Raw genomic sequence first — 24,409 nt, 5'->3', positions numbered from 1 at the left:
ACACACAGACACACACAGGCCAGGGAGGAGGGCTTGTACAGTACAGTACAGTACAGTACAGTACAGTACAGTACAGTACAGTACAGTACAGTACAGTACAGTACAGTACCACTCACTTCAGACGGGTCTGATTTTTTTTGCAATGCTTTTGGATCATTGCACATATTAAGCACATATGGATCATTGCACAGATTAAGCACAGATTTCTACTCTATTCTCGGATTAAGAAATTTCATTTTGAATCAGCACAGACCAGTTATAGTAGACGATATTTTCATCAATATAAAACAATGAATTTACATTGGATCACCAGGAACATATTGGTTCTGATATTGCACTTATTCAGCGAAACATATAGATTACACGGTCAAAAACAGTGTCTACTCTTTAAATGCCTTCTATTACAAGTGCATTTACAATTTACTTCACAGAACACTTTTAAAACCACAACTTCACAAGGTCCTAGCTGTTTTTTAATCTCAGTCTGTTCTACTGCGAGTGTCTGGAGTGCATCATTAAGATTACGATTAAAATAGCACCTGTTGGAAGGACAAAGGAGCCTCCCATTATTCACACTATCCTGTCGTTCAAAGGGACACTATAATGTTGCTGTAATTTTTTGTAAATTAACTCACTACTTGATCATACTACATTTGATCAGAGTTAAATGAACATATATAACGTATTTTTGTGTAGATTGGGTCCCCAAGATTAAAAAATAAAAACATATATGGGTCCGTGGCCTAAAGGCATATCAAACTGGGGGTCCTTCATCACTATGGCTGAGTATAGTGACAGCCACGGTGTTGACATCGATAGACAGGAATGGAGAAAGACTTGTGGAGGCGGACCCTGGACCAATTATCTTTCAAAGGGGCCCCCAGTGCTACTCAGAATAGGCAGACGGGTGGGCAAGCAAAAACACTATAGCCATATAGGAGGGGTCGTGGTAGAATGCCGGGGCCCACGTATCTTAGTGGTAGCCTATATATACACAGTTGAGTAAATTCTTGTGCCTTATGGCCCTGGCGGTCAAGGGCCCATAGCAGGCAGTAGCCCTATTGACACCCGATCCATAATCCATCCATGGACATAGCCATAAGGACACATGTAATTTAGGACTGAGTAGAGACAGCCAGGGTGTTGACATTGGGACACCTGTCATTCAGGACTGAGTAGAGACAGCCAGGGTGTTGACATTGGGGACACCTGTCATTCAGGACTGATTAGAGACAGCCAGGGTGTTGACATTGGGGACATCTGTTATTCAGGACTGAGTATTGACAGCCAGGGTGTTGACATTGGGGACACCTGTCATTCAGGACTGAGTATTGACAGCCAGGGTGTTGACATTGGGGACACCTGTCATTCAGGACTGAGTATTGACAGCCAGGGTGTTGACATTGGGGACAGCTGTCATTCAGGACTGAGTATTGACAGCCAGGGTGTTGACATTTGGGACACCTGTCATTCAGGACTGAGTAGAGACAGCCAGGGTGTTGACATTGGGGACACCTGTCATTCAGGACTGAGTATTGACAGCCAGGGTGTTGACATTGGGGACAGCTGTCATTCAGGACTGAGTATTGACAGCCAGGGTGTTGACATTTGGGACACCTGTCATTCAGGACTGAGTAGAGACAGCCAGGGTGTTGACATTGGGGACACCTGTCATTCAGGACTGAGTATTGACAGCCAGGGTGTTGACATAGCCATGGGGGCACATGTCATTCAGGACTGAGTATTGACAGCCAGGGTGTTGACATAGCCATGGGGGCACATGTCATTCTCCGAGACGCAGTGAGAGAACTGAGCAGGGTTTCTTCCGCCGGCAAACCTCCTGGCTCCTCTCACCGTGAGACACTGTTCAATCAGCTCCAGCACTTTGCACACCAGGAAGAACACATTCTTCAGCATGAAAACCGAGACGGCTGTCTTGTAAACGTACACCTGAAAGCACCGGACCACGAGGAGCGGGGCGTTGACCACCACGCCGGTGAAGAACCTCGCCCAAACCCAGCGGCAGCGCATCTCAGAGGCGGTCAGCTCGTACAGCCAGACGACCGGGACGCCAAGCGCGATGAAATACACAGAGATGACGGTGTACTTGAGGTAGACGGTGGGGATCTCGTTACTGAGGAGCGTCTCCACCAAGGTGAAGCTGTCCAGAAGGTCCAGGCAGGTGCTCATGAAGCAGCTCTGGGAGCGGTGGCGCGTGGCTCCGTTTAGGTCCTGGATGATAGAGTTTATCAGGCAGTACAGCAGCGGCACGGAGAGCAGCATTATGATCTTAAAGCCGGTGACGCCGCAGGGCACCTTGAGCGCGACGAGGTCCAGGATCGACGTCTCCAGGACCAGCACCACTTTGGGCGTGCAGGCGATCACGTAGATGAGCCACGCCAGGTAGGCGTAGGTGAACTCGCCGAGGTTGCAGCCGAAGATGGAGCTCTTCTGGTGGAAGCCGCAGGCCCGCTCCCTCTTGCTCCGGGCGTTCTTCATGAAGAATATCCCCCAGCCCGTGATCACCACCAGGTCCGTGGCGATCCACGAGCACCAGTACAGGTCGGTGAAGACGATGAGGTAGAAATCCAGCACGCCGCCCTGGAAGACGAGGAGGAGGAAGCACAGCGTCTTGTAGAGCAGGTGCCGCTTGGATTTCTGCACAAACAGGGGAGCGGTCTGCATGAATTCTCCCGAAGATGTCATGGTGCCTGTGAAAAACAATGAGGTGAATTAACAGACCTGTGTTTTCACTGTGCAGTATCATGTTATAATCCGTAGTAGCAATGAATGCCCAATTTGAACTCAACTGAATTTTAAATGTAATTAAATAAAAATTGTGTTGCTTTTTTTTATTACAGACTTGACCTTTTATTACTGTAGGATGCATGCTCTCCTGTCTCTTTTCTTACTAGTACCATGTTGTTTATTTTAAAGCTGCTCAGTACATTCCTATATTACATTCGTGCAAATGACAAATAGTGTCCTGAATCTTGCCTGCAGCAGCCACCGAGGATGCGGAGACCAGGGGCTGGATGCTGCTCTCCTCCTCCGGGTTGATGCTGATGCTGGCCGCGGTGGACGTCTGGGTGTCCCGCCTGGACGAGGCGCTTCTTCCGAGGAACAGCTGGCCGTTCTCCGGCGCCGAGGAGGAGTAGGACACCGGTGACGGGGAGTCGTCGCGGGAGATTGTTGTCGCTTCGGATCGGGGACGGCTGGCCTTGTTGGTGGTGTTGTCGTTGGTGCAAATTTCTGCGATCATTGTATTTGTGCGTGTCCAGTGTACACCTCCCTCCCAGTTTTCCACCACACCTCTCCGCTTGTTGTGATGGATTGCTTTGAAGGTGGAGGACTGGGAGGAGAGAGCGATAGGCGAGCGCAAACTAAGGCACGGATTACATCTGATAACGGATCGGGGCTGGGGGGAGCGTTCTCTAATACTTTCTTCTGAAAATAGACGATCTACAATAGCTCACAGCGCGTGAATCACCGTGTGTGGGTCGGCTATTTTCGGCACACCTGCCAACCTTAGGCTGTGAGAAAAGTCATATAGCCTAGGCCTGTTTGTTTGTTTTAAAGTTAAACCTGGCATTTTCAATCTACGAGAGTCTAGGCTTAATTTCTGTGAGGGTGGATAGAGCTACGGATAGCCTAAGATTTACTCTTGTCTTGTAGATGTAGCCCATTTATCGATTCTGACATGAAAATGTCAAAATGTCACTTTCTGTGGCTCATATGTCAGGACTCGAGTCAGGACTCAGGAGGTATGCCGTTTATCAGCTTCAATCTTATCTCCTGATGTGAAATTAAATGTTCTGATTACTAAAGAAAGGAGAGATGGGGAGACCCTATAGCTCTGGTCCTTTGGGACTTTAAGACCTTAAGGCTATGGACCAAAGCTATAGGGAGACCCCTGAGCTAACACAATGTAGCACTGAATACTAGAGGAGCTGGCACTTCAATCACAGCAACTTTACATTTGATCACTGTTCAAGTTTAAGTCAGCAGTGTCATGACAGCTACCACAAACAAAATCCAAACATTCATCAACACCTGTCTGCGACGAATCCTCCAGATCCGCTGGCCAAACACCATCAGCAACAAGGAGCTGTGGCAACGCACCAACCAAATGCCCTCAGAGGAAGAGATCCTCAAAAGGCGCTGGAGATGGATAGGCCATACTCTCCGAAAACCAGCCTCAAACACCACAAGGCAGTCCCTCAAGTGGAATCCCCAAGGGAAAAGAAAGAGAGGTCGGCCACAGAACACCTGGCGCAGAGACTTGGAGGCAGATGCAAAAGCTATGGGCCACACTTGGGGACAGCTGGAAGTGTTGGCTGAGGACCGGGATGCTTGGCGAACTCTTGTCGACGGCCTAAACCCCAGAAGGGGTAATAGGCGTAAGTAAAAGTAAGTAAGTCATGACAGCATCATGTCATAAGGGTCAGATATTTAGTTATTTGACTAATCCCAAATTATATTCAGAGCTTTCACGATCCATTTCTTTCAATTACTATTAAATAGTTCTTTAAAACCAAGCTTTTCTGCCTTTTATTGATAGTTTCAAGTGAAGATAGACAGGAAAGAGGGAGAACGAGAAGGGGAGAGACATGCAGCAAAGGTCATCATGAACGGCACTCCAACAAACGACACGCTGTCAGGCCATGGAGCCTATATGCGGCATGCTCCTGGACCACTCAAACGACACGCTGTCAGGCCAGAGCCTATATGGGGCATGCTCCTAGACCACTCAAACGACACGCTGTCAGGCCATGGAGCCTGTCGACCACTCAGCCAGCAGGCCCCCGCTATTAAATAGTTCTAATGTGATCATGCCCAGTGTAGAAAAAATGATGGTTTCCCCAAATAATTGTCTTAATTTAATTACACTTCAAGGCCTGTATAAACCCCAAAGTTTACAATGAAAACAATTTGATTTCACACACTGCATACTTTGATAATAAACTTTAATTTCAAGTTATGATGGATGGTTGTGGTACATAGAAAACACACATTTCAGTATAAACATATGCATTCCAATGGAGTTTGACCAGCTATCTGTATGTTTGTGAGGACATCTGTCAGCCTGGCTTAACATGTATGACTTGCTTTAGGCAAAAGAAAACTATGTACAGTTCATACACATTCTGCTGGGGTGTGTAACTGTGTATGGGAGAGAAGAGAAGAGAACCAAGTTTATGCTTGGTCCCACAACGCCTTGATAAGTGTCTCTTGACAGAACATTATTTGCCAATTACATTTCGCACAGACGCTTAGTTTGTCTCCTGCATTGAACCCATTCCAAATACTAACCACTTGAAACCCAGCATCCCTCTACTGGTGGAAAAAAATCATTGACGACCTACAAGCTCACAACACATCACAATGCATGGCGAGTTTGTGGATCGGCTATTTCGACAGAGCAGACTCCGGTCAACTAAGTGCTAGTTTAATTAAGTACAGTCAACTAAGTGCTAGTTTAATTAAGTACAGAGGGTTCAACAAGTGGTTGAGAACAGTGGGCAGCCATAGGCATCTCCAGCTCTAAGGCCAGTACCCAGGATACAATACCATGGGTACTGTACCCGGGTTAACGGGTCACTACGACGCATGCGTCTTTAGTATGGGAGGAGACAAAGGCACCTAGAGCAAGGGAAACCCACATGAACATGGGGAGAACATGCCAATAGTCCACACAAATGGGTCCCAGGTCTGAAACAAGTGCCATTTGAGCCCAGGACCTTTCTGAAACAAGTGCCATTTGAATCGAGGACCTTTCTGTAATAGGACAATATAATAAATGTCCTTAAATGAATAAGTAGCAAATACATTTGTTGTCAAGCAACACTTGTGTTAAAGGCTGTGCGACAAAGTATAAATTAGTCTTTAGCCTGCTTCTGTCGATGTTCTGTCCAATTTGTTACTCCAGCTTAGTTCTGACGGAGGCCTCGCCTTTTGGTCATTACAGGTGTTGCAGAATAGGTGAGATTTGCAACATCAAAAAACAATGTGCACTTTGGAATTTGCAGAGATAATGTCTTTTTCGATCCCATCCCTTGGGACAAGAAGAGGGAAGCCTAATTTACACTTCAACACATGTTGGCGAAAATAAGGGAAGCACAACGAGAATAAAGTCTGCACAAACAGCCGTCGCTGTGCAAATCACATTTCAGTTGTGGTTCAGTTTGGTGGAAAGGTTGTGAAGTGCACAATAGTTTACTTGGGAGCAGTAGCCGTTTGTGCAGACCTCTTTTATTCTTGTTACGCATCTTTTTAGTCCTGCACCTGCGTCTACATGGATGTGCATTCCTTTTGATTCAAACATAAGGGAAGCATCATGTTTCCCCACGGTGTACGATGAAGTGTAAACTAGGCTTGAGCCATAAGCGCGTGCATGAGTGCAGTAAAAGTGGATCACAGGCTCCACCACCCAGTTGAGTTCAGTTCAGTGCATGAGAAGAGGATGTAGCCCAAAACACCACCACAGTCATCATTAGTACAGTAAGTGGAAATGTGTTAAAGTTGGGTCAATCCTCTGTCTCGGATATATATTTACTGTATATAGATATATATGGAGAGAGTTATATACAAACACCTGGGTAGATGATAAACAAGTCAAACCCACACCCACAAATAAACTTGATATGGTTTATTAGCGATATTCCCCCAAAAAATTAGATACCATTTATATGGGTTTGTTTGTATTTTTTTTTTTTTTTTTACCTTTTTACAAGAACCGTACAAGGACAGATTCACAAGGACAGGTTTCTAGAAAATGTTTAGCACGAGTGCACCGACCTGCTTGAATTATTATATATTTTTAGTTTTCTTTCTTTATTTTATTTTTTAAAGTTTTTTTAAAGTTTTTTTTAAAGTTTTTTTTTAAAGTTTTTTTTAAAGTTTTTTTTAAAGTTTTTTTTCCCAAACTTTTATTAAGTTCCTTATTAGCGGCCCGATTAAAGGCACTGCCACAACACAAGGAGGAAAAGGGGGGGGGGGTGGTACTGTCCATCACACACACGAGACAGTTTATTCTAAGTGCCTAGTTGGGGAGGAGAAACGGGTTAGGGGTGTGTGGTGGTTGGGGGCTGCTATAGGTAAATCTCGTAGATATCGTCCAGCTCCTCGTGAAACAAGTCCCATTCGTCCTCGGAGTCGGTGGCGTCGTCGTCGGTGCCCGCGGCCAGCAGCATGAGAAGCATCTCGCTCAGCTCCAGGGTCACCATCTCCTCGTCCTCGTTGTCGAACGAGTCCGTGCTCTCCCGCTCGTCAAAGAGGTCCCACAGGGGCGTTCGCCTCGAGTTCTAAGTGGGGGGGAAAAAGGGGGTTAAGGGTCAAACCATGAAGCTGGTTCTTTACATTGTTGCTGTCTGGCAGAAGCTGGTTCTTTTAGTGCTCAATATTTGCAACTCTGGGCGTTTGGAAGTGTTTTTAGTAGAGAGCCTTGCGTCTTCAACTGGGGGAAAAAAACGTTAGTGGAAATGAGTGTTTTTGTGACTTTCTCACCTTGGTGATTTGTTTTCAATGAGAGGCGAGGTACAGTAGGGCTGCGCAGGCAATCAGACAGGCACAGCGACAAGCACCTGCTCACAACCACTGTCCTTACAGAGAGTATAAAATGGACCTGGGCTAAGTGCAGTGTTCCCCAGAGTTAACATGCTACCTGGCTCCTTCTGTTGGTTCCTGCCTGCCTCCGCTGGGGTTGTGCTTCCTCCAGGCGACCGTCGGGGAAGGCGTGCTTGTAGAAGCAGTTGGAGCCAAACGGGCAACTTCCACGGCCCTCGTCGAAATATCGGCACAATTTACTCCTGGGTAACATGGAGAAATGGGGGGTATTGTGAGTGAACATGTCCACGCACACATTTATATTACTATACTTGCGAGGACATAAAAACGGAATGAACTCATGACATGAACAGCAGTTTAAATTAATCAATTAACTTGCACTGCGTAATAAGTGGCCTTGACTCTAAAAATCCTTCTTAAGCATAAAAACCCCATCAGGAGAACAGTCCTCACGATATCAATTTGTCTAATTCTACTCTACTTGTGAGGGAGGGACACACACACACACCCCTTTGAAGTATCTGGACAAACGAATGGAAAGGACAAGACATGTGACATTGATCATGGGCACTGGAGTGACAGGAGGAGCTTCTCATCAACCAAATGGAAAAGCTAATTCACTCAAGTGCTTGTTTTAGACCGCACTTTTACTGTGAGTGCACTGATGTTTGGAAAAGCTGCGCTGGCCAAGTATAGGAAACAGAATTCTAATTATTATCAATTTACCCCATGCCGTCCTTGTATTTCTGGATGAGTTTCTGCTTGTCCTCCTTGTCTTCCACCCAGTACTCACTCGGGATGACAAAGTTGGACGTGATTCGACACTCGGGGCAAGACCTGCGTTGAAGCAACGTTGGAAACATTTATTAATTGTTGGGAAAATCTTGCTGCTGCAACCCACATTGTGTCATGATACGCAAAACATACATATTGCTGTCTGTTCAAAACGTTCTTGTACTTTAATAAAATGAAGTCCGCTTCCCTGAGGTTGGTTACAGTTCAACCTCAAACGTGAAGCGTAAAAAGCCAACGAACAAGCCACGTTCGAGTTTCAACAAAACAATAACTTCCGCAGAAGGACTCACTTGATGATTTTGCTTTCAAACTGCTTGGCGCTCCTCCACTTGCGGATACACTTGAGACAGTAGCAGTGGTTGCAGTTGGAGAGGATTCCGAAGCGGCGCTCGCTGGGATTGGCCTTCTCGAACACCACCTCCATGCACACGCCACACATCATGTCCTTGCTGCGCTGGATGGCGAAGGAGATCTCCATGTCCTTTTCATGAGAGTCGATGCAAGCCTACGGAGACAGAGAGCAAATCGCGTGAATGGGGGAATGCAGCCAGAAACCAGTCTATATTTAACTACGGTACATTAACTCTGGCATCATTGGCAAAAATTGTCAAAATGCTTCACAATTATTAAAGATGAAAGTAGATCTACAAACTCACAATGTGTTGCATTAGGCCACATTGGCCCTGGTGTCCTAATTTTGGGCACATCATTACAGAGAATTATTTTTAATAAAATATAAATATATAAAATATATACAAGCAATGCGTTCTGAGCTTGTACAACTGCGATTTTCCAGTATAAAATAGGGCTGAATTGGTTAAGCATGTGCATGTCTAGCAAGTCTAATGGCAGTGCTATACAGTACAGTACAGAACAGAACAATACAGTGATATATTGATTTGATACTGATGCGCTTCAGTGTTGCAGATCAGCACACCGGTGACAGTTCATAATTATATCAATGTTATTAACCCATTTAGCAAAGATTTGAGTTAAAAAGTTCACTCTGAAAGAATATATATTCAAAGATTTGCGCCACATTTTCATGATTTTTCAAAAATAGCAGATCTACGAGCTCGTAGTGCGGCACTGCTATGAGCTTGTAGATCTGCTATTTTTCAATAGCTAAAGTATAACATAATGCTTAAAACCCCAAAAGGGGTTCCCGCCCAGAATGGGTACCAGTTTCATAACTCATATTTATGAGAACGCTTTCTAAATGAAGAAAATGTATTCCACACCAACATGCACGAATAATAAAGTGAGCAACAGTTGAGTTCAGAGTGAGAAATCTCGCTCTTTAGAATCAGCCACCACAAAGTGAGGTTGATGCTTCTGGTATAATCTCACATAAATGACTGGTGAATTTTGGTGCCAAATGATTTATCTTGACACTAGTTTATTATTTTATTCTCCCTGGTGATGGGAACAGGCTTTGTTCCCAACGGCAGTGGGTGGAAGTCCAAAATTGTTACTTTTCAGGAAATGCAAAAAACAAATACCGGTATATATAAATAAACACTGCTGTGTTTCAATGGATTAATTCCATTGCAGTTATTATTTAGTCACAAGCTCTTGTTAATACTATTCATTGTTTCAGTATTTATAAAGCCCACACACAAAACAAAAGATCTACAAACTATTTTTGACAGTTTTGTGTGACACTATTTATGATTCCCGAACAAATCCAAATAATGACGTACAGAGTACAGACGGTAGTGAATTCTTTTTGGAGGATTCTTTATACTGAAATCTTGCAAATGCTTTGCAGATTATGAGAGCGTATTGTGGTGGTCGAGAGTATTGCTTGCGTTCGATGCATTTCTCATGATGCGTACAGACAGAGCGTTTCACAACTGGCATAGAGATGTAACTCGATAGTAGACAGACCACAAGAACCCTAGCGTACCTATTCCTAACAGGCAAATATTCTGAGAACACCAGTAAACAGACCCTTAGGGGACATCGGTCAATGAAGCATATAGGGTTTAAGTGATATTTATTTAAAATAAGTGTTAAATAGTTCCATATTCTGATAGTATTCATTGCTAGTGTTTGTTCAGTAACAGGAGTCTCCCTGTCTCTCCAGCTCTTTAGTAAACAGAAAATACAATTTCAGGTCAATCACGAGGGAGAACTCACACAGGATAGAGATGAAACAAGAAACGGTGTTTGGAAAACAGTTACCTTGGTGTGCTCCGATCGCTGGTTGTTGTCGGTGGGGTGGAGCACCTGCAGGCCGCACATGTCGCAGACGTCGCCATGGAGATACGCGCAGTTGAGGCCGTAGCGGCACTCGCCCACCGCGGCGTACGGACACAGCTGCTTCCGCAGCTCCTTGTCGTTGTCAACAGCCTGGTCCTTCTCCAGCTCTTCAATGAGCGGGACGACGGGCCCCTCCGCCGTCACAGGATCAGCTGCACGACACAAACCAATTATACCATCGTCTGATGAAGGGCCGCGAGGCTCGAAACGTCATGTCCTCTCTGGTGTAAGGAGGAACCTTAATAAATACTTTAAAGCTTAATCCAGTGTGCGTGCAGACCTCATCTTTTTTCTATTATTAGACATCCTCTGCCCAGCACCTGTTTAGTGAGTGGATGTGCGTGCTGCTCCATTGTATTTTTCACAAACCAATTATAAGGGGATTTTTTTTGTTTTTACAACATGTAGTGGAACAGGGATTAAAGCAAAACATATCAAGTCACAACTGAATGTTTGTTAGGCAAAGTGCCAATCTGCATGTATTGAAATAGTGTGAAAGGAGCCCCCCACACTCCTTTTACACAATATGTAAACTAATTATGATATTTTGGCTTTTTAAATTAAATTAAAAAGCCAACTTCCCACCTTCACTTCCCACCTTCAAATCCGCACTGAAAACCCACCTGTTCACAATCGCATTCCCAAGCTGATGTGTTTTTAAAAGTTGTTATATGCACCGTTTTATTGGTTTTATTCTTTTAATTGTTTTTTTCTAATAAAGTTGTCCTTTTCTCTTGTTTCCCCCCTGGCCCCAACACATGTAAAGCGTCTTTGAGTATCAAGAAAAGCGCTATATAAATCCCAGATATTATTATTATTATTATATGAGACCATTAGGAAGATGCTTCTGAACATGTATTCTATTGCTAGTTTATATAAGCTTATATAAGTTAAATGTTCTCAAAATAGAGAGCCAAGTTTTTTCAAATTGATTTCAAGATTTTCACACTTCCCACCCCCCTGAAAATAGGTCAATAAATCAGGCAATCAGTGGTCTAAGGTCATTGGTTCTCAAACTTTTTAAGCTGAGACGCAAAAAAGGTACATTTGTCGTCTCCCTTATCAAGCCTATAAAATTAGACACCGGCTCACTGTTTGGGAAACACTGGTCGAGGGGTCTATGATCCAAAGGTCTACCATGTCCATGACGGGTTGCATGGGTCTCTAATGGCAAGTGTAAATAACAAGAACAGCGGGTCACGATGCCTGCATACAGCCAGCTCATCCACTCTCCTCAGGGCCTACCACACAGCGACACACACCTGTTTACTGATTCACTGTAGGGGCCTACTGGCCAAGGCTCAAAATACACACAGTCACACACACAGTACACACACGCAGTGCCAAAAAAAAACACACTACGCTGCCCCCTCATACACAGCACGCCTCTGAGCCAGCCCCTGCCAGCTTTTGCCAGAGAAACATGGCCAGGTCTAGGAAAAAAAATGCCCAAAAGCAGAAACCTGCAGTTTTATTACTTGAAGCCTAGCCTCGATACCCAGGCTTTCATTTCGTCTGCGCGAAAAATGAAAGCCTGGAGGAACGCATTGGCTGCCTTGGTCTAGAAGTGGGAGTCAACGCTTCCGGGTGGGTGTCGCTCCAAATTATGTGACGTAGCGCTTCACTAGGTGGGAGAGGAGTAGCCAGGGCTGACGGACAGATCGGTGAGATTCAATCAGGGCGTGCGCAAATCTCAGCCGCGACCCACCCCTATAGACCAAACACGTTAGCTCAGGCTACTTGAAGCCTAAAATACATAAAAATAAATATATTTGAACAGAGTATTTTCTGATGGGGGTCCGGGGCCGTGGTCCATGCCTTTGATGTTTGAGAACCTCTGGCTTAACCCATTTTGACCTGAGATCAGATTTTAAAAATGTCTTCTACAGTACTGTACATCCTGACAGTTTTCTGGAAAAGCTATGTTTCTATGTCAGTCGTTCTTCGATTTAAAAAGAAATAGCAGACCTACAAGCTCGTAGCACGCCACTAGGTGGCACGCTATGAGCTTGTAGATCTGCTATCTTTTAATAGATAATGCATAAAAGACAGAATTTGATTATAATAAGCAGACATGGCAACACAGCTCTGAGCAGATGAAAAAAAGAATAAGACAAAAATATGTAGTTTTTCTCATCAGATACAAGAGGGCAATCAATCCTCAAGAGGCCTAATAATCCTGACCCCACATGAACTCGTTATTGTCTCCACCAGGCCGAAGACACATGGGGAGAGAGTAAGTTTTGCACGTTTGTCAGTCTGTCCATTACCAGCTAAAAAATCATGAACGCAGCGTGCAATTTACGTGAAATCTTTCACGCAATATCCTACTAGGCTGAGGAATATATCCCACCCTTTTCACATTGGCCTGTTATAGCGCCACCAACAGATGGATTTTTGCAAAACACAGTTTTGGAACAAAATGCCTCAAATCATCCAATTGCCATCAAAGGCGTAAGAACAAATGGCACCCTTTCAAATGGCACCCTTTTTCGCCTATTATAGCGCCAGCAGGAGACCACAACCTGACCTTTTTTGCCAACAGCTGATTCGGTCTGGCTTATTAGCCAGGCTAAGGTGGCACTAGGTGCCGGATTGAAAGGTATAACACTGTATAGGTTGTACCAGGTCTAAATGGGTTCAAGTGTGTAAAGGGTGTAAGTAATATTGTATTAATAAAGTGTTAAATAGTACTATACTCAGAATAGTAATCATTGCTATCAAGTGTTTGTTCAGTAAGTAACGTGGTTCTTCCCGACTCTACAGCCCTTTACTAATACTTTCTTCAGGTCAAGAAAAAATTGAAAACAAAAGTGGAACACTACCTAATTGAAGCTGGTGAATGGGTTCTCTCCCCTGACTGAATGACATTTCTCTCCTGCCTGTTTCAGTTAGACAGTCACAGGGAGAACCCGGTTAGGTCCCGAATACACTCTGCAGAATGAGCTTGCAATCACTCCCCCGGGCAAATCAGTGTAACAGCCAATGAGAGCATATTACAGCCAGGTGGCGAGGGGTGGGTCGCTTGACATGAACGTCGCCCCTGCCCACAACAAAAACAATTTTGCCATTTAGTCCCGCATAGTTAGTAGGCTACCGCAATATTACTGTCCAGTCCTGTATAAGCTTGCAATATTTCCATTGAGATGCAAAACGGAATGAGAGAGAGAGTGGGCGAGCAAGCATGTGTGAAGGGAGGCTGCACTGAGAGAAATAGTTGCACACGGAACACACACACAAGAGAGAGAGGGGGTGGGGTCGTGGGAGAGAGTCAGTCACTCCGTTCCGCTGTAGGCTACCCATTAGGGTCTCCGCTCTTGAATGTAAACAACACTCAAAATGAAACTTTTTACACAAAAAATTTGGTTTCAATTGCATCCTCATGTTTGTCTTCCATGTTTGCGTTTACGCAATGTTCGTGTTTGCACTCTAGTTTCTTACGCAAACACCAAAAAAAGGAACCTAGTCGTAGGTGGTGGCGTTTTTACACAAACCCTCAAAGCTGGACCAAAAAAACCCAACAACCCCCAAAACAGTACTATTAACCTCTTCCATAGTTATGGATAACAAGCGCCGCTGGTTCACTCACCCCGTCCGCAGTAGGGCTGCCCTGGCACAAACTCTGCAGCGTTGACCCAGTCCACTGCCCCTAAGCCACGGGGGGGCGTCTCCGCAGAAGCGCCTGGTGGACCACTGGGCATGGGCTGTGAGGCGCTGGCGAGCGGGAGGCGGGCGGATGGCAGCGGCGGCGTGACGACGTGCGAGTCGTCCTGCTTCGCCGGTTTAGAGTGTTCAAACCTGTGGCGAGGGAGCTCAAGTTTAGGGGCGCGAGGAACTAATTGTCATAAGAACAAAACATAATTGATAATCAATACAACACTTTTTTTTAACCCATTTATTTTATTTTATTGCATCTACCAAAGACAGGTTCCACGGTCAAGCCCAGGGGCCAATCGTGCATGGCACGAGGGCAGATTTTACATGGTCCGCGTCTTCCTTCCTAAGATATAGTATTCATAGCCTGCCGGTATAGTCATGTGAAATTCATACATTCAAGTATTTAGAAATTAAGCTTGGGCAGATGGGCTCATTCTTAGTAGAATTTGCAAGGATTCCTAGTAGTTTACTAGTTTGTTTCATTCTCACGGTGTAAAAGTATACATTACACACCTGTAGCAATGCAGTGCATGGATGGGAAGAAATTTAAAGGTTGAGGAAGGATGAACCGTTTTTGTTTTGTTCACAGCACAGGTGAGTGACATTTGGCTACACCACCAACAAAAGATATTGCATTGTACAATAGATATTGCATTGCTATTTTCAAATATGCACCTCTGCTCTCCTTAAGCAAGACACTAAACCCCTAGCCTGGCCCAGCCAGCATGCTTTCTGGTCTAGAGGTAGGGTAGCGCATGAAACCTGCCTACCAATGACATAATTAATGGGGATTCCCATTCCAAATAGAAAATAGTGCCTTTCACTTCCTGGAAGATTAGTATGCTGAAATAGAAGCTATTGCTCCTGCAGTAATACAAATACAAAAAAGGGTTTAGCATTTATTTATTTATTTAACCATTAGATCCTATAAACTTCACTGACTTGGGTAATGAATTTATTTTGTATTGACCAGGGTTCTGTATATGACACCTCATTTTCTCCCTCAACCAAATCTCTTTGACAAAAATAGCCAATCTACAAGCTCATAACGCATTGCATTGTAGACCAGCTTTTTTATCGTATTATTATGACATGACACTAGGGTTCATATGGTTAAATAAACGGTTTGACTGGAAGCCAGGAGCTATGCCCTGGTCCAACCATAAGCCAACAAGATAAGGCCTGGCGTGCCAGGCAGCCTGTTGCACTGTGATGTAAAGTATTTTATGTTTTGATAAATGTAAGCCCATTATCTTTCTGGACAAGGCCAATGTAAACAAAGTGCGTAGTCGTACCTATATGCGTGAGTAATGTTTCTTTGCATGCATAGCAGCTGTGGAGGGGGAAAAAAAACTATGAAAACAATGCCTTTGACTGTCGTCAGTAGGTCATAAATATTGATAACCCTGTGACGTGGGTTTCCATATGTCTGAAGGAAGTAGTGGCTTGCTGAGCTAATCTCTCATGCGTGACTGGGACTTAATTCTTTCAGAAACCATAGAGCCTCACTGTTTCATTGCTAGTTTCCAGAAGAGCAAACAGAATATTTGCGTTACATTACGGTAAAGAAAGGACAGTGGGTTAGAAACAGGAATGCAGGGAGAAGGGAATGTGTGACATGTTTTGTATATTTGTATAGAAGGTAGAGAAGGGAGGTGTCAGGCGATCCAGATCCTGGCCTCATGGAATCCAGGATGTTGTGATCATATGATTAAGTGCAACAACTGTTAAGATCCCAGAAAACCATCTAATCCCCATCTTACTAATAATATAATGTTTTAACATTGCAGACTATTGACTTTTGAATCATCCATGAAAATGAAAAGTGAAGAGGTAATGAAACCACTTCTAAAGAGAAAGACAGTGTTTTACATTATGCCCAAATGTACACATACAAATGGGAGTATGCCTAGATCCCACACTTTAATTTCTATGAAATGCCAGTGACGTTGCCGTTATCTCAGTTTATCAAGGCGGAAGTTACTTTGTGTGCCTCTTGTGCTTGAAACTCCATGCTATTCAGAACAGTCAGTAGTTATCTAAGAAACACGTTGAGATCAGAATATGACCGTAATCAGACTATGGGGCCATAACAAGAACTATAACAACAAGAACCATAACAAGAACATTCCTGCCCTTTCCCGATACAATAATTGCCGACACCATCATGCAGGCCCGTTTGAACTCCATTCTCTGACACGTTGGCATGTTTATTAACCAGTTTCAACCTAGCATGAAGTGGCATCCCTATTTTGGGATGTCATTATAAGTGGACATTTTCAAAGAATACAAAATTGTGAAAATAGCACAAGCTCACAACACATCACAGGCTTGTAGGTAGCTTATTTTCACTGTTCGACACACAGTCAAGTATGTAGGGCATAAGTGGTTCATTTAATTTCATTACAGCACAGTCACCCTCTACCAGATGACTGCCGTTCCAGTTAGCGTGGCCTAACTAGGAAAAACAACACAACTCCACGCCGCCACTATACAGTATTGACTCATGCTCGTTGACTGCCAAGCATACATGATGGCCAAATCAATGGCCGTCCTTCTGTTTCCGCTGCAGAGAGCTGTGCGGCTGCTGGGTTCTACTGGGAAGGAACCCAATGTTCAACTGGTGTGGCTCTTTGACTAAACATGGGGGCTAAATGGAAATGAAATGTATGTGTGTGTGTGTGTGTGTGTGTGTGTGTGTGTGTGTGTGTGTGTGTGTGTGTGTGTGTGTGTGTGTGTGTGTGTGTGTGTGTGTGTGTGTGGGGGGGGGGGGTGTTAGTGGTTCGCATAAATAAAAGAGGAGCAGCACGCTGCAGTAGAATGGCAGAGTGAACCGGGTGAACCCGCCGGCAACAGCGGTGAAGAGGGAAGTGGGTGGGATGGGGGGGGGGGGGGGGGGGTGGGATGGGAACAGGAGCGAAACGCACAGAGGGTTATGCAATTGCCATGCAGTCAGTGTGCTGCTCCATCGGGCCTGGGGGCTGCAGGAGATGAGGATGAAGAAACCAACAGAGAGAGGCTGAGACTGAGACGGACGGGAGAGTCAGCCCCATGACAATAGCAACGCCCAGCGGAATTCATCCATAATGGAGCCCCCACCGTGGGGCCCATTCTCTGGGGTCTTAATAGAGGCTGCGGAGCCCCCCAAGGGGTCACAGAAATAATGAGGACACCCTCCTCATTGCATCTCCATCATATGGATGAAGGAATGCTACTTATCAACATGAAAACAACAACCCATGGCAACTATGGACCAAAGGTAATAGGCCAACCGTAGGAACTCATTATTCAGGATGGAAGTTATCAAACATTCAAATAACAAAAGGAAATTCTTTCCTCTGTTAAGCTAGCAGCTTTGAGCTGCTGTGGTAACTATGGGGATGCTCCTGAACGCAGACATATGAGGCAGACAGTGTCTGCCCTGGCTGTCTGTGCCTGTCTGGTTGCAAACTCAAGGTCTACAATTCACCAGGGAGCTACACTGGCTTACACTTGGACTAAGCATGTTCATTTCACAAACAGTTAAATGATTTGGGGGCAATTTGAACAAGTCTTGTGAAAGTGTCTTTAACGTACAATGTTAACATTTGATGCTGAATAATTTAATGAGCATGAATTTAATATTAATGCTTATTTACAAAAACAAAAAAAAAAGATTTACGGAAAGTGCAAATCAGCGAAGTCAAGAAATTCTAATACTGCTGCAGCAACATTAAACAGCTTCGATGTAGAACAAAGACTGCATCATTAGTACGATACTGAAGGCAATGAATACAAACACATCAATGCAAATTTCAATAGAGTTCCAACTCAGTAATGGGGCCGGGCTTGTTGTATAACAAGGATGGTGTTTAGGCGGGTCATGGATGTTGCTCTCTGGTGGCTGGGCATATTGACTTCCAACAACATGTTGACATTATAAAACAGTATTCTCGGGTGTCAGGTCCGCTAAGAGGAGCAGCAATGCCTGGCCCTGAACAATTTAGTTAGAAGACCTGCTATAAAAGCTGCTCTGTCAAACTGTTTTTTAGAATGTGACCCAAAAGAGAAATTTGATGTTTCCCTGGGACCTAAACTAGTGAAAATAGTTTGGTCTAGCTTGTAGATGGGCTATTTTCACTACTTCTTAAACATTTGTTGACAATTGGAATGTCCTTTTCCTTTTCTTTTTTTTTTATCCTTTTTTTTTTTTTTATCCTTTTTTTTTAAATCATGATAGACTATTCTGGGAATGTTTTTTGAAAATGTTTTGAAATAACATTAAAAACAAAATGTAGGAAACCAAAAATAAAAAACCATAAAAAAGTGTCCTCGACACATTTGGGTCAGTATTTGGAAAACACTGATAATGTAGCCTGGCCCCAGCCCTGAATCGCTACAATTAAAAAAGTATTTCCTGGCGAGTGAAACGAAATGAAAATTCAGACTGTTTCAGGCTTCATGTATAATGTATAATGTGGACAAAGCAATACAATTGAGCAGAAGTACCTGCACCGGTCCCCGAACACACAGTTTCCTTTCTGAAAGAATTTGCAAATCATGGCGGCAGGTTTGCTGCTGGCGAGATCATGGGAATATTGACAGTTATCCCCTTCTTTGCAAAGCCCGTGCATGAAGTACCTGCAAAATAGAGAAATAATTGTGTTGACAACCAGATGCCACTCACACTATGCCGGTGTAGCCAAGTTCGTAACTTGTTCAAATGTAATATATATATATATTCATCAATTATTATGTCAATTATCCTAAATTGTAAAAAATTAGGATAAAAAGTAAAAAAAAAAAAGACACTCAGAAATCAAGGTAAAATTGACAAATCTTTTCAAATGAGAGTCTGCAGATATAGGCATGTTTGAGGAGGTGGATGGTGTGGATGTGGATGTGGATGTGGATGGTGGGAAGTGGGAATTCTTTAACTTGACAACACGAACTTGACCCTTGACCATTGTTTTAATGACCACTCCTAAATCAAGCTCCTCATGGTTGTGTTATGTCCATTGGTGTAAAATAAGCACGTAATAGCCTACTTTACTTACTCCAATTTTCAATACTTTTACTTCTACTCCATCCAGAAAACTTAAGTTAGTACTAGTGAGAGATTTGTAGATTTTTATTACAAAACGTACATTACCCACTTCAGACCTATTCCTATACCGGTATACATTTCGACCATTTTAAAATAGCCGACAAGCTTGCAGATATTTGCCATTTCTTAAATATGTTTATACACGATTTGAAAAGTTGTGTGGAATGCGACATTCTGCAATTTCTGCATATTGCATAATGGTGTACTTGTACTTTATACTTTTGGTACTTTAAGTATATTTTGACACCAACACTTTTGTACTCTTACTCAAAGTACATGTTTTGAATTGATTTCTGCATTGCAGCATTGGTACTTTTAATAACATACACAGAGCCCGCATTTACCATCATGACCAACGGGCTGGCTGGCTGGCTGACTGGTGGTAGGAATCATCACAACAACAAAACAACAGCTGAGCGGCTCGGCAAAACGAAACAAACGACAGACAGTGACAGACACACCGCGGACGTCGTGTGAAACGCCGTCGTTTTGTATTTACCTGCAGGTTACGTGGTTGGTCCAGCCTCCGGTCGCCGTGGTGGTTGTTGTTGTCGTGGTGGTGGTGGCTGAAGCCGCCGTAGAAGACAACACCGCTGCCGCTGCCGCTGCTGCTGCTGCCTCCGCCATTGCTGTTTATATGTTGAAGACGCTCAGCTCAGACAGCCAGCCAGCCAGCCAGCCACACAGCAAAGCCGGATCTTCCGGAAAGGAGAAGACCGACACACACACGCACGCACACACACACACACACACACACACACACACACGCGCGCGCGCGCACACAAGCACACTTCTGGGATTTACAAGGCGATATGAAGGAAGGAAACGACAACCCGAAGCTGAGCTTGAGGTGCGCGCATGCACACACACGCGCGCGCGCACACACACGCACGCACACACACACACACACACACACACACACACACACACACACACACACACACACACACACACACACATACACTGTGACACACATGTCAAATAGAAACTGGAAGCAAAACAATGCATCACATTTTAGACATGAACACTTTGGTACTTATACTCAAATACATTTTGAATACGGGACTTAGCCTACTTGTAACAGACATAATATAACATGTTCTCACAACATGTCTCAAAAAGGGTCTCTTAGATGCGCATGTGCTGTTACCTCAAGAGGGGGGTCATGTCTTCTCCTCGGATTTTCCTCCTTGAACAACCCCGAGTGCAAACCGCCACATGAACCATTGGGGGGCGCAATTGTCACTGTCAATTGATACTGAAACATGTGATATGTTAATATGGATTGTTTAATTCCTCTGTGTTCCTCTGTTTTGGTCATCTCAGCCAAGTTGTCACATCCCACCCCGTGGGATTCCACAGCAGGTTTGATTGATTGATTGAAATATTTATTAACAGTTTGCAGAATTACAGTACATTTCAAGCACAACTCAATACAAAGACTGTTAACTGTGAGTGGACGACCCAATAAAGCATTACACTTGTTTACAAGAGGGTCCTTGTTCAATTCATCAAAACATTTAGAGACGTACAAATAGACATGAACAGGAATTCATCATAAGGAGGTAAAAAGGGAAAATAAACATATACAGTGAGGGGGAAAAGGGGTGGGGTTCCACTTGTATTAAGGCAATGGTCCTCTGGGGTCCGGGGACTCCCAGAGCTTGGATGGGGGGGTCCCCTCCCCTGGCACTAAATGTTTTCAGATGGGGCCTGTGGCCTATATTAATTTGGGGGTCATTGACATGAAAAAGTTTGAGAACCACTGACTAAGGAACATCGAGGCTTGTTCAACCTATAGCCTCGCGTTGCAATACTAATATAGCCCACCACTATATGCATATGCATTAGAAGGCAGATGAAGTCTGGCTGTGCCAGCAGCCAGACTAGAATCTAATGATCTAATGATCATTAGATTCATCTGTCTGAATCCCCTTTCACACATCATTCACTTCACTTCACATGTTAATGCACTTCACATGTGAAGTGAATGACAGAAATGTTCACTGACCCTTGTGCTCATGTGGGGTAGTCTGATGTCACCAGCATTTTAACTGCTCAACAAAAAGTAGGACGCCAATAAATACCTCCTATATCCCCCTATTATATACCCCCAGGTGAAAATCTGTAAGCCTATTTCACCTTATGTTTTGGTAGATATTTTTTAAATATCGTAACACTAACAGTAATAAATATGTCTGGTTGCCTGTGGGCAACCACACTAATAATGCACTCTGTGGAAATGGCATTGGTAGACTAGGATTAGATTAGGAACCTGTTTGTTATAGCAATATGATTTTTTAACATATTCCAGGAGGCTGCGATTGATCCCATCCTGGGATGCCATAGCTCGGAACTCCGGAATGATGGGATACGCTGTAATTCACCCTTTGTCAAGTCCCGCCCGTGGTTCTGCCCCTCTTCGCACCCATTGGTTGCTGTTTGGTGGTTGGACAAAAATCCTCTCTCTCCAACCACTACCATTGAAATAACAGGTTTTTCAGTTGCTCTTCAACACCACACAACATATTGTAGGCCTACTTGTTCAGTGTTCACTCCACAGTTCATAGTAGAATGTTCTCATTTTCTTGATTCCAATTCCGAAACAAAATATTACAGCTTAAACCATGCATTTACGTTGTTGTTAAGCCGTTTTTAGTTTATAATAATAGCAGTAGGCCTAAATTCCATTTGTCAAAGGAGACAGACAGTAGGAAGAGAAGTTCTTTGGTGAGACTGTCAGAGGTTGTGTGCGTGCGTGCGTGTGTGATACAATGAGAGAGAGAGAGAAACTGGGAGAGACCACAGAGCATTCTGTCATATTACTGTACAATATGTACTTATAGTGTTGTGTGTGGAGGAGGTGTTTGCATTCACATGGTTTAGCTTCCCTCATTAGCTATGATCAGACAGTGGCACTGCACAGTATGCTGTGCCACTGCCTACAGTTAGCAGATTTTTTTGAGGGGCTATAATATTCCCAGGTTTGTGTTTGTGTGAACACAAACATTGGCTGACGATTACCCCATAGCGATGATTTGATTGGCTGAGCAAAGTACATATTTAACGCCAACTGGGATTGACAGTGATATAAAGACATATATTGACTGAATCGTTATAGGCAAATAATACAATACAAGAAAATCATCAATGTTCCCCCTTCATGGGTAGAAGAGAGACAACCCCACCTTGTGGTCACATGGAGTAGGTGGTCCAAAAATATATTGCTGGTTCTTAAACATTTTCATGTGAAGGACCCCCATATTGATATAATGTATTAGGCCGTAGATCCCCATTTGAAAAGTTTCTGTGCCACTGACCCCATAAGAGAAGATGATTGTTGGAGAGAGAGAAAAATCTGATCTGAATAGATCATAATGTATTTTATACATTATCTCAATGGAATAACTTCTAGCCAGTAAACAAAAAATAATAGTGACAGTTATACTTTCAATCAGGCACCCATATTTTGGGCATGTCCATCACACTTGCTGTTGTGAGCTTGTAGGTTGTCTGTATTTGTTTGACTTTTTTGGATGAATTATAATTAAAGGGCTAAATTGGTTCAACTGTTCCTAATTTTGCTAGGGATCCCTGGGGGTCCTGGGACCCTACGTTTAGAATCAATGGCTTTGACCACCACAGCGAGAGAAATATAATGAGAGCAAATAAATATCCAATGCAACAACCAATAACATATTCAGCATATGGAAGGAGAACGTTAGTTTATGGGCAGCGGTGGCCGAACGGTTTGCGGAGCGGTCTTGATATCGGAAGGTCGCTAGTTCGTATCCCCGGACTGGCACATTAAAATTACCACCGCTGAAGTGCCCTTGAGCAAGGCATTGAACCCCTACCATGAAATGTTCTATGAGCAGGGCCTGGCTGTAAACAAGTTCTTGAGCTTAGTCCAGTTACCCTGGGTAAACATAGTAACTTTGCTTTGCTTTGCTTACTTATGATGCAGTTGTATGACGCTACTTGGTGATAATATAAGGCATTGTGTTGTCATATGCCATCCATATGTCATTAGTACGTTTACAGGCATTAAATAATCAGTGTGTTAACCACTTAAGCTGTATATGTTATGACGATTAGCAAAAATAGATGATATACAAGCTGAAGCTATAGATGCACTATATTAGAAAATTGTGGAAATTTGGACAATATAAGGAAAGAATTTAAACGTTTTGGTGAGTTTGGGGAAACCTAATGACATTTCCAAAATAGGGAGGCCATGTTGAAAGTGTTAACTTACATGTAATATTTTATTTGTATGTAGGTCCCACTTTTTATTGTTACATCTTGTGTCCATAATGTACAATTATTTTGTTCTACTACAATAACAAGAACTGTACTGTGTTTGCCTTGCCTGTGAGATGAACCATTCTAATTGTAAATCGGATAAGTGGTTGAAGATGGATGGATGGATCATGGACACTTACATGTAGGCCTATGTAAAAGCTTCTGTGTGTGTGTGTGTGTGTGTGTGTGTGTGTGTGTGTGTGTGCATGTGTCACTGCGTGCGTCACTGCGTGCGTCACTGCGTGCTTGTGTGCGTGCATGCGTGCGTGCGTGCGTGCAAGCGTGCGTGCGTGCGTGCGTGCGTGCGTGTGTGTCCCTGCATCTTGTATGTGTGAATTCATGACATTGAAAAGTTTTCTCAGTTTTACTATATGTTGGGAACCCCAACACAACCCTTCAAAACCCAAACATGTTCCAATTAAGTTGTCTCAACTAACAACCAAGACCCATCTCTCGTTTAAGGCTTGCAAATAGTACAGTGGAAATGTACACAGAGGAAAGTATGTTGCTTGGATCCCAAGTATCAATATCCAGTAAACATTCAAGCTCCTACATAATGTAGGATTATTGGGGAAAGTAAAGCAAATAGCAATATCTTTTGAAATGTAGCCAGGTGCTCCTTCCCCAATCGCAGCCATTCTCTCCAGCTCTTAGACAGTTTCAATGGTTGTTTGAATTTGTAATACGGCTCATTTTGTCATGGCCTGTGTTTTGGTGGATGACACCAAAACATTG

At 43.7% G+C, this 24,409-nt stretch overlaps 2 protein-coding genes across 2 annotated transcripts; both read right to left on the bottom strand.

Annotated features, from left to right (window-relative positions):
* Positions 1-1,731: 1,731 nt before the first annotated feature.
* Positions 1,732-3,262, bottom strand: tmem121b (transmembrane protein 121B; the record flags this gene model as incomplete). The annotated part of the gene is made up of 2 exons (XM_080756960.1): positions 1,732-2,711; positions 2,998-3,262. 2 exons carry the CDS (start codon positions 3,260-3,262, stop codon positions 1,732-1,734), a joined length of 1,245 nt encoding a protein of 414 aa, XP_080613086.1.
* A 1,699-nt stretch (positions 3,263-4,961) lies between these two features.
* Positions 4,962-20,112, bottom strand: mkrn1 (makorin, ring finger protein, 1). Its single transcript, XM_080757941.1, has 8 exons — positions 19,869-20,112; positions 18,772-18,903; positions 14,216-14,424; positions 10,549-10,778; positions 8,652-8,866; positions 8,293-8,403; positions 7,664-7,808; positions 4,962-7,304 (listed from the first exon to the last, which is right to left on the bottom strand). The coding sequence occupies exons 1-8, from the start codon at positions 19,994-19,996 to the stop codon at positions 7,092-7,094; spliced, it is 1,383 nt and encodes a 460-aa protein (XP_080614067.1). The 5' UTR covers positions 19,997-20,112; the 3' UTR covers positions 4,962-7,091.
* Between the last annotated feature and the right edge of the window lie 4,297 nt (positions 20,113-24,409).

The sequence above is a fragment of the Protomyctophum bolini genome (assembly GCF_963924005.1).
Source record: "Protomyctophum bolini genome assembly, chromosome: 23".
In the NCBI taxonomy this organism is placed as follows: Eukaryota; Metazoa; Chordata; class Actinopteri; order Myctophiformes; family Myctophidae; genus Protomyctophum; species Protomyctophum bolini.
The sequence above is the reverse complement of the archived record's forward strand: the minus strand, read 5'-3'. Positions and strand labels throughout refer to the sequence as shown.

What these genes read in the sequence shown, in the direction of transcription:
- mkrn1 (XM_080757941.1), bottom strand. Translation starts at nt 19,996, where the DNA reads ATGGCGGAGGCAGCAGCAGCAGCGGCAGCGGCAGCGGTGTTGTCTTCT. An exon ending in ACCAACCACGTAACCTGCAG is followed by an intron (nt 18,904 to 19,868) that starts GTAAATACAAAA and finishes TCTATTTTGCAG; the next exon opens with GTACTTCATGCACGGGCTTT. An exon ending in GCAGCCCTACTGCGGACGGG is followed by an intron (nt 10,779 to 14,215) that starts GTGAGTGAACCA and finishes TGTGTCGTGCAG; the next exon opens with CTGATCCTGTGACGGCGGAG.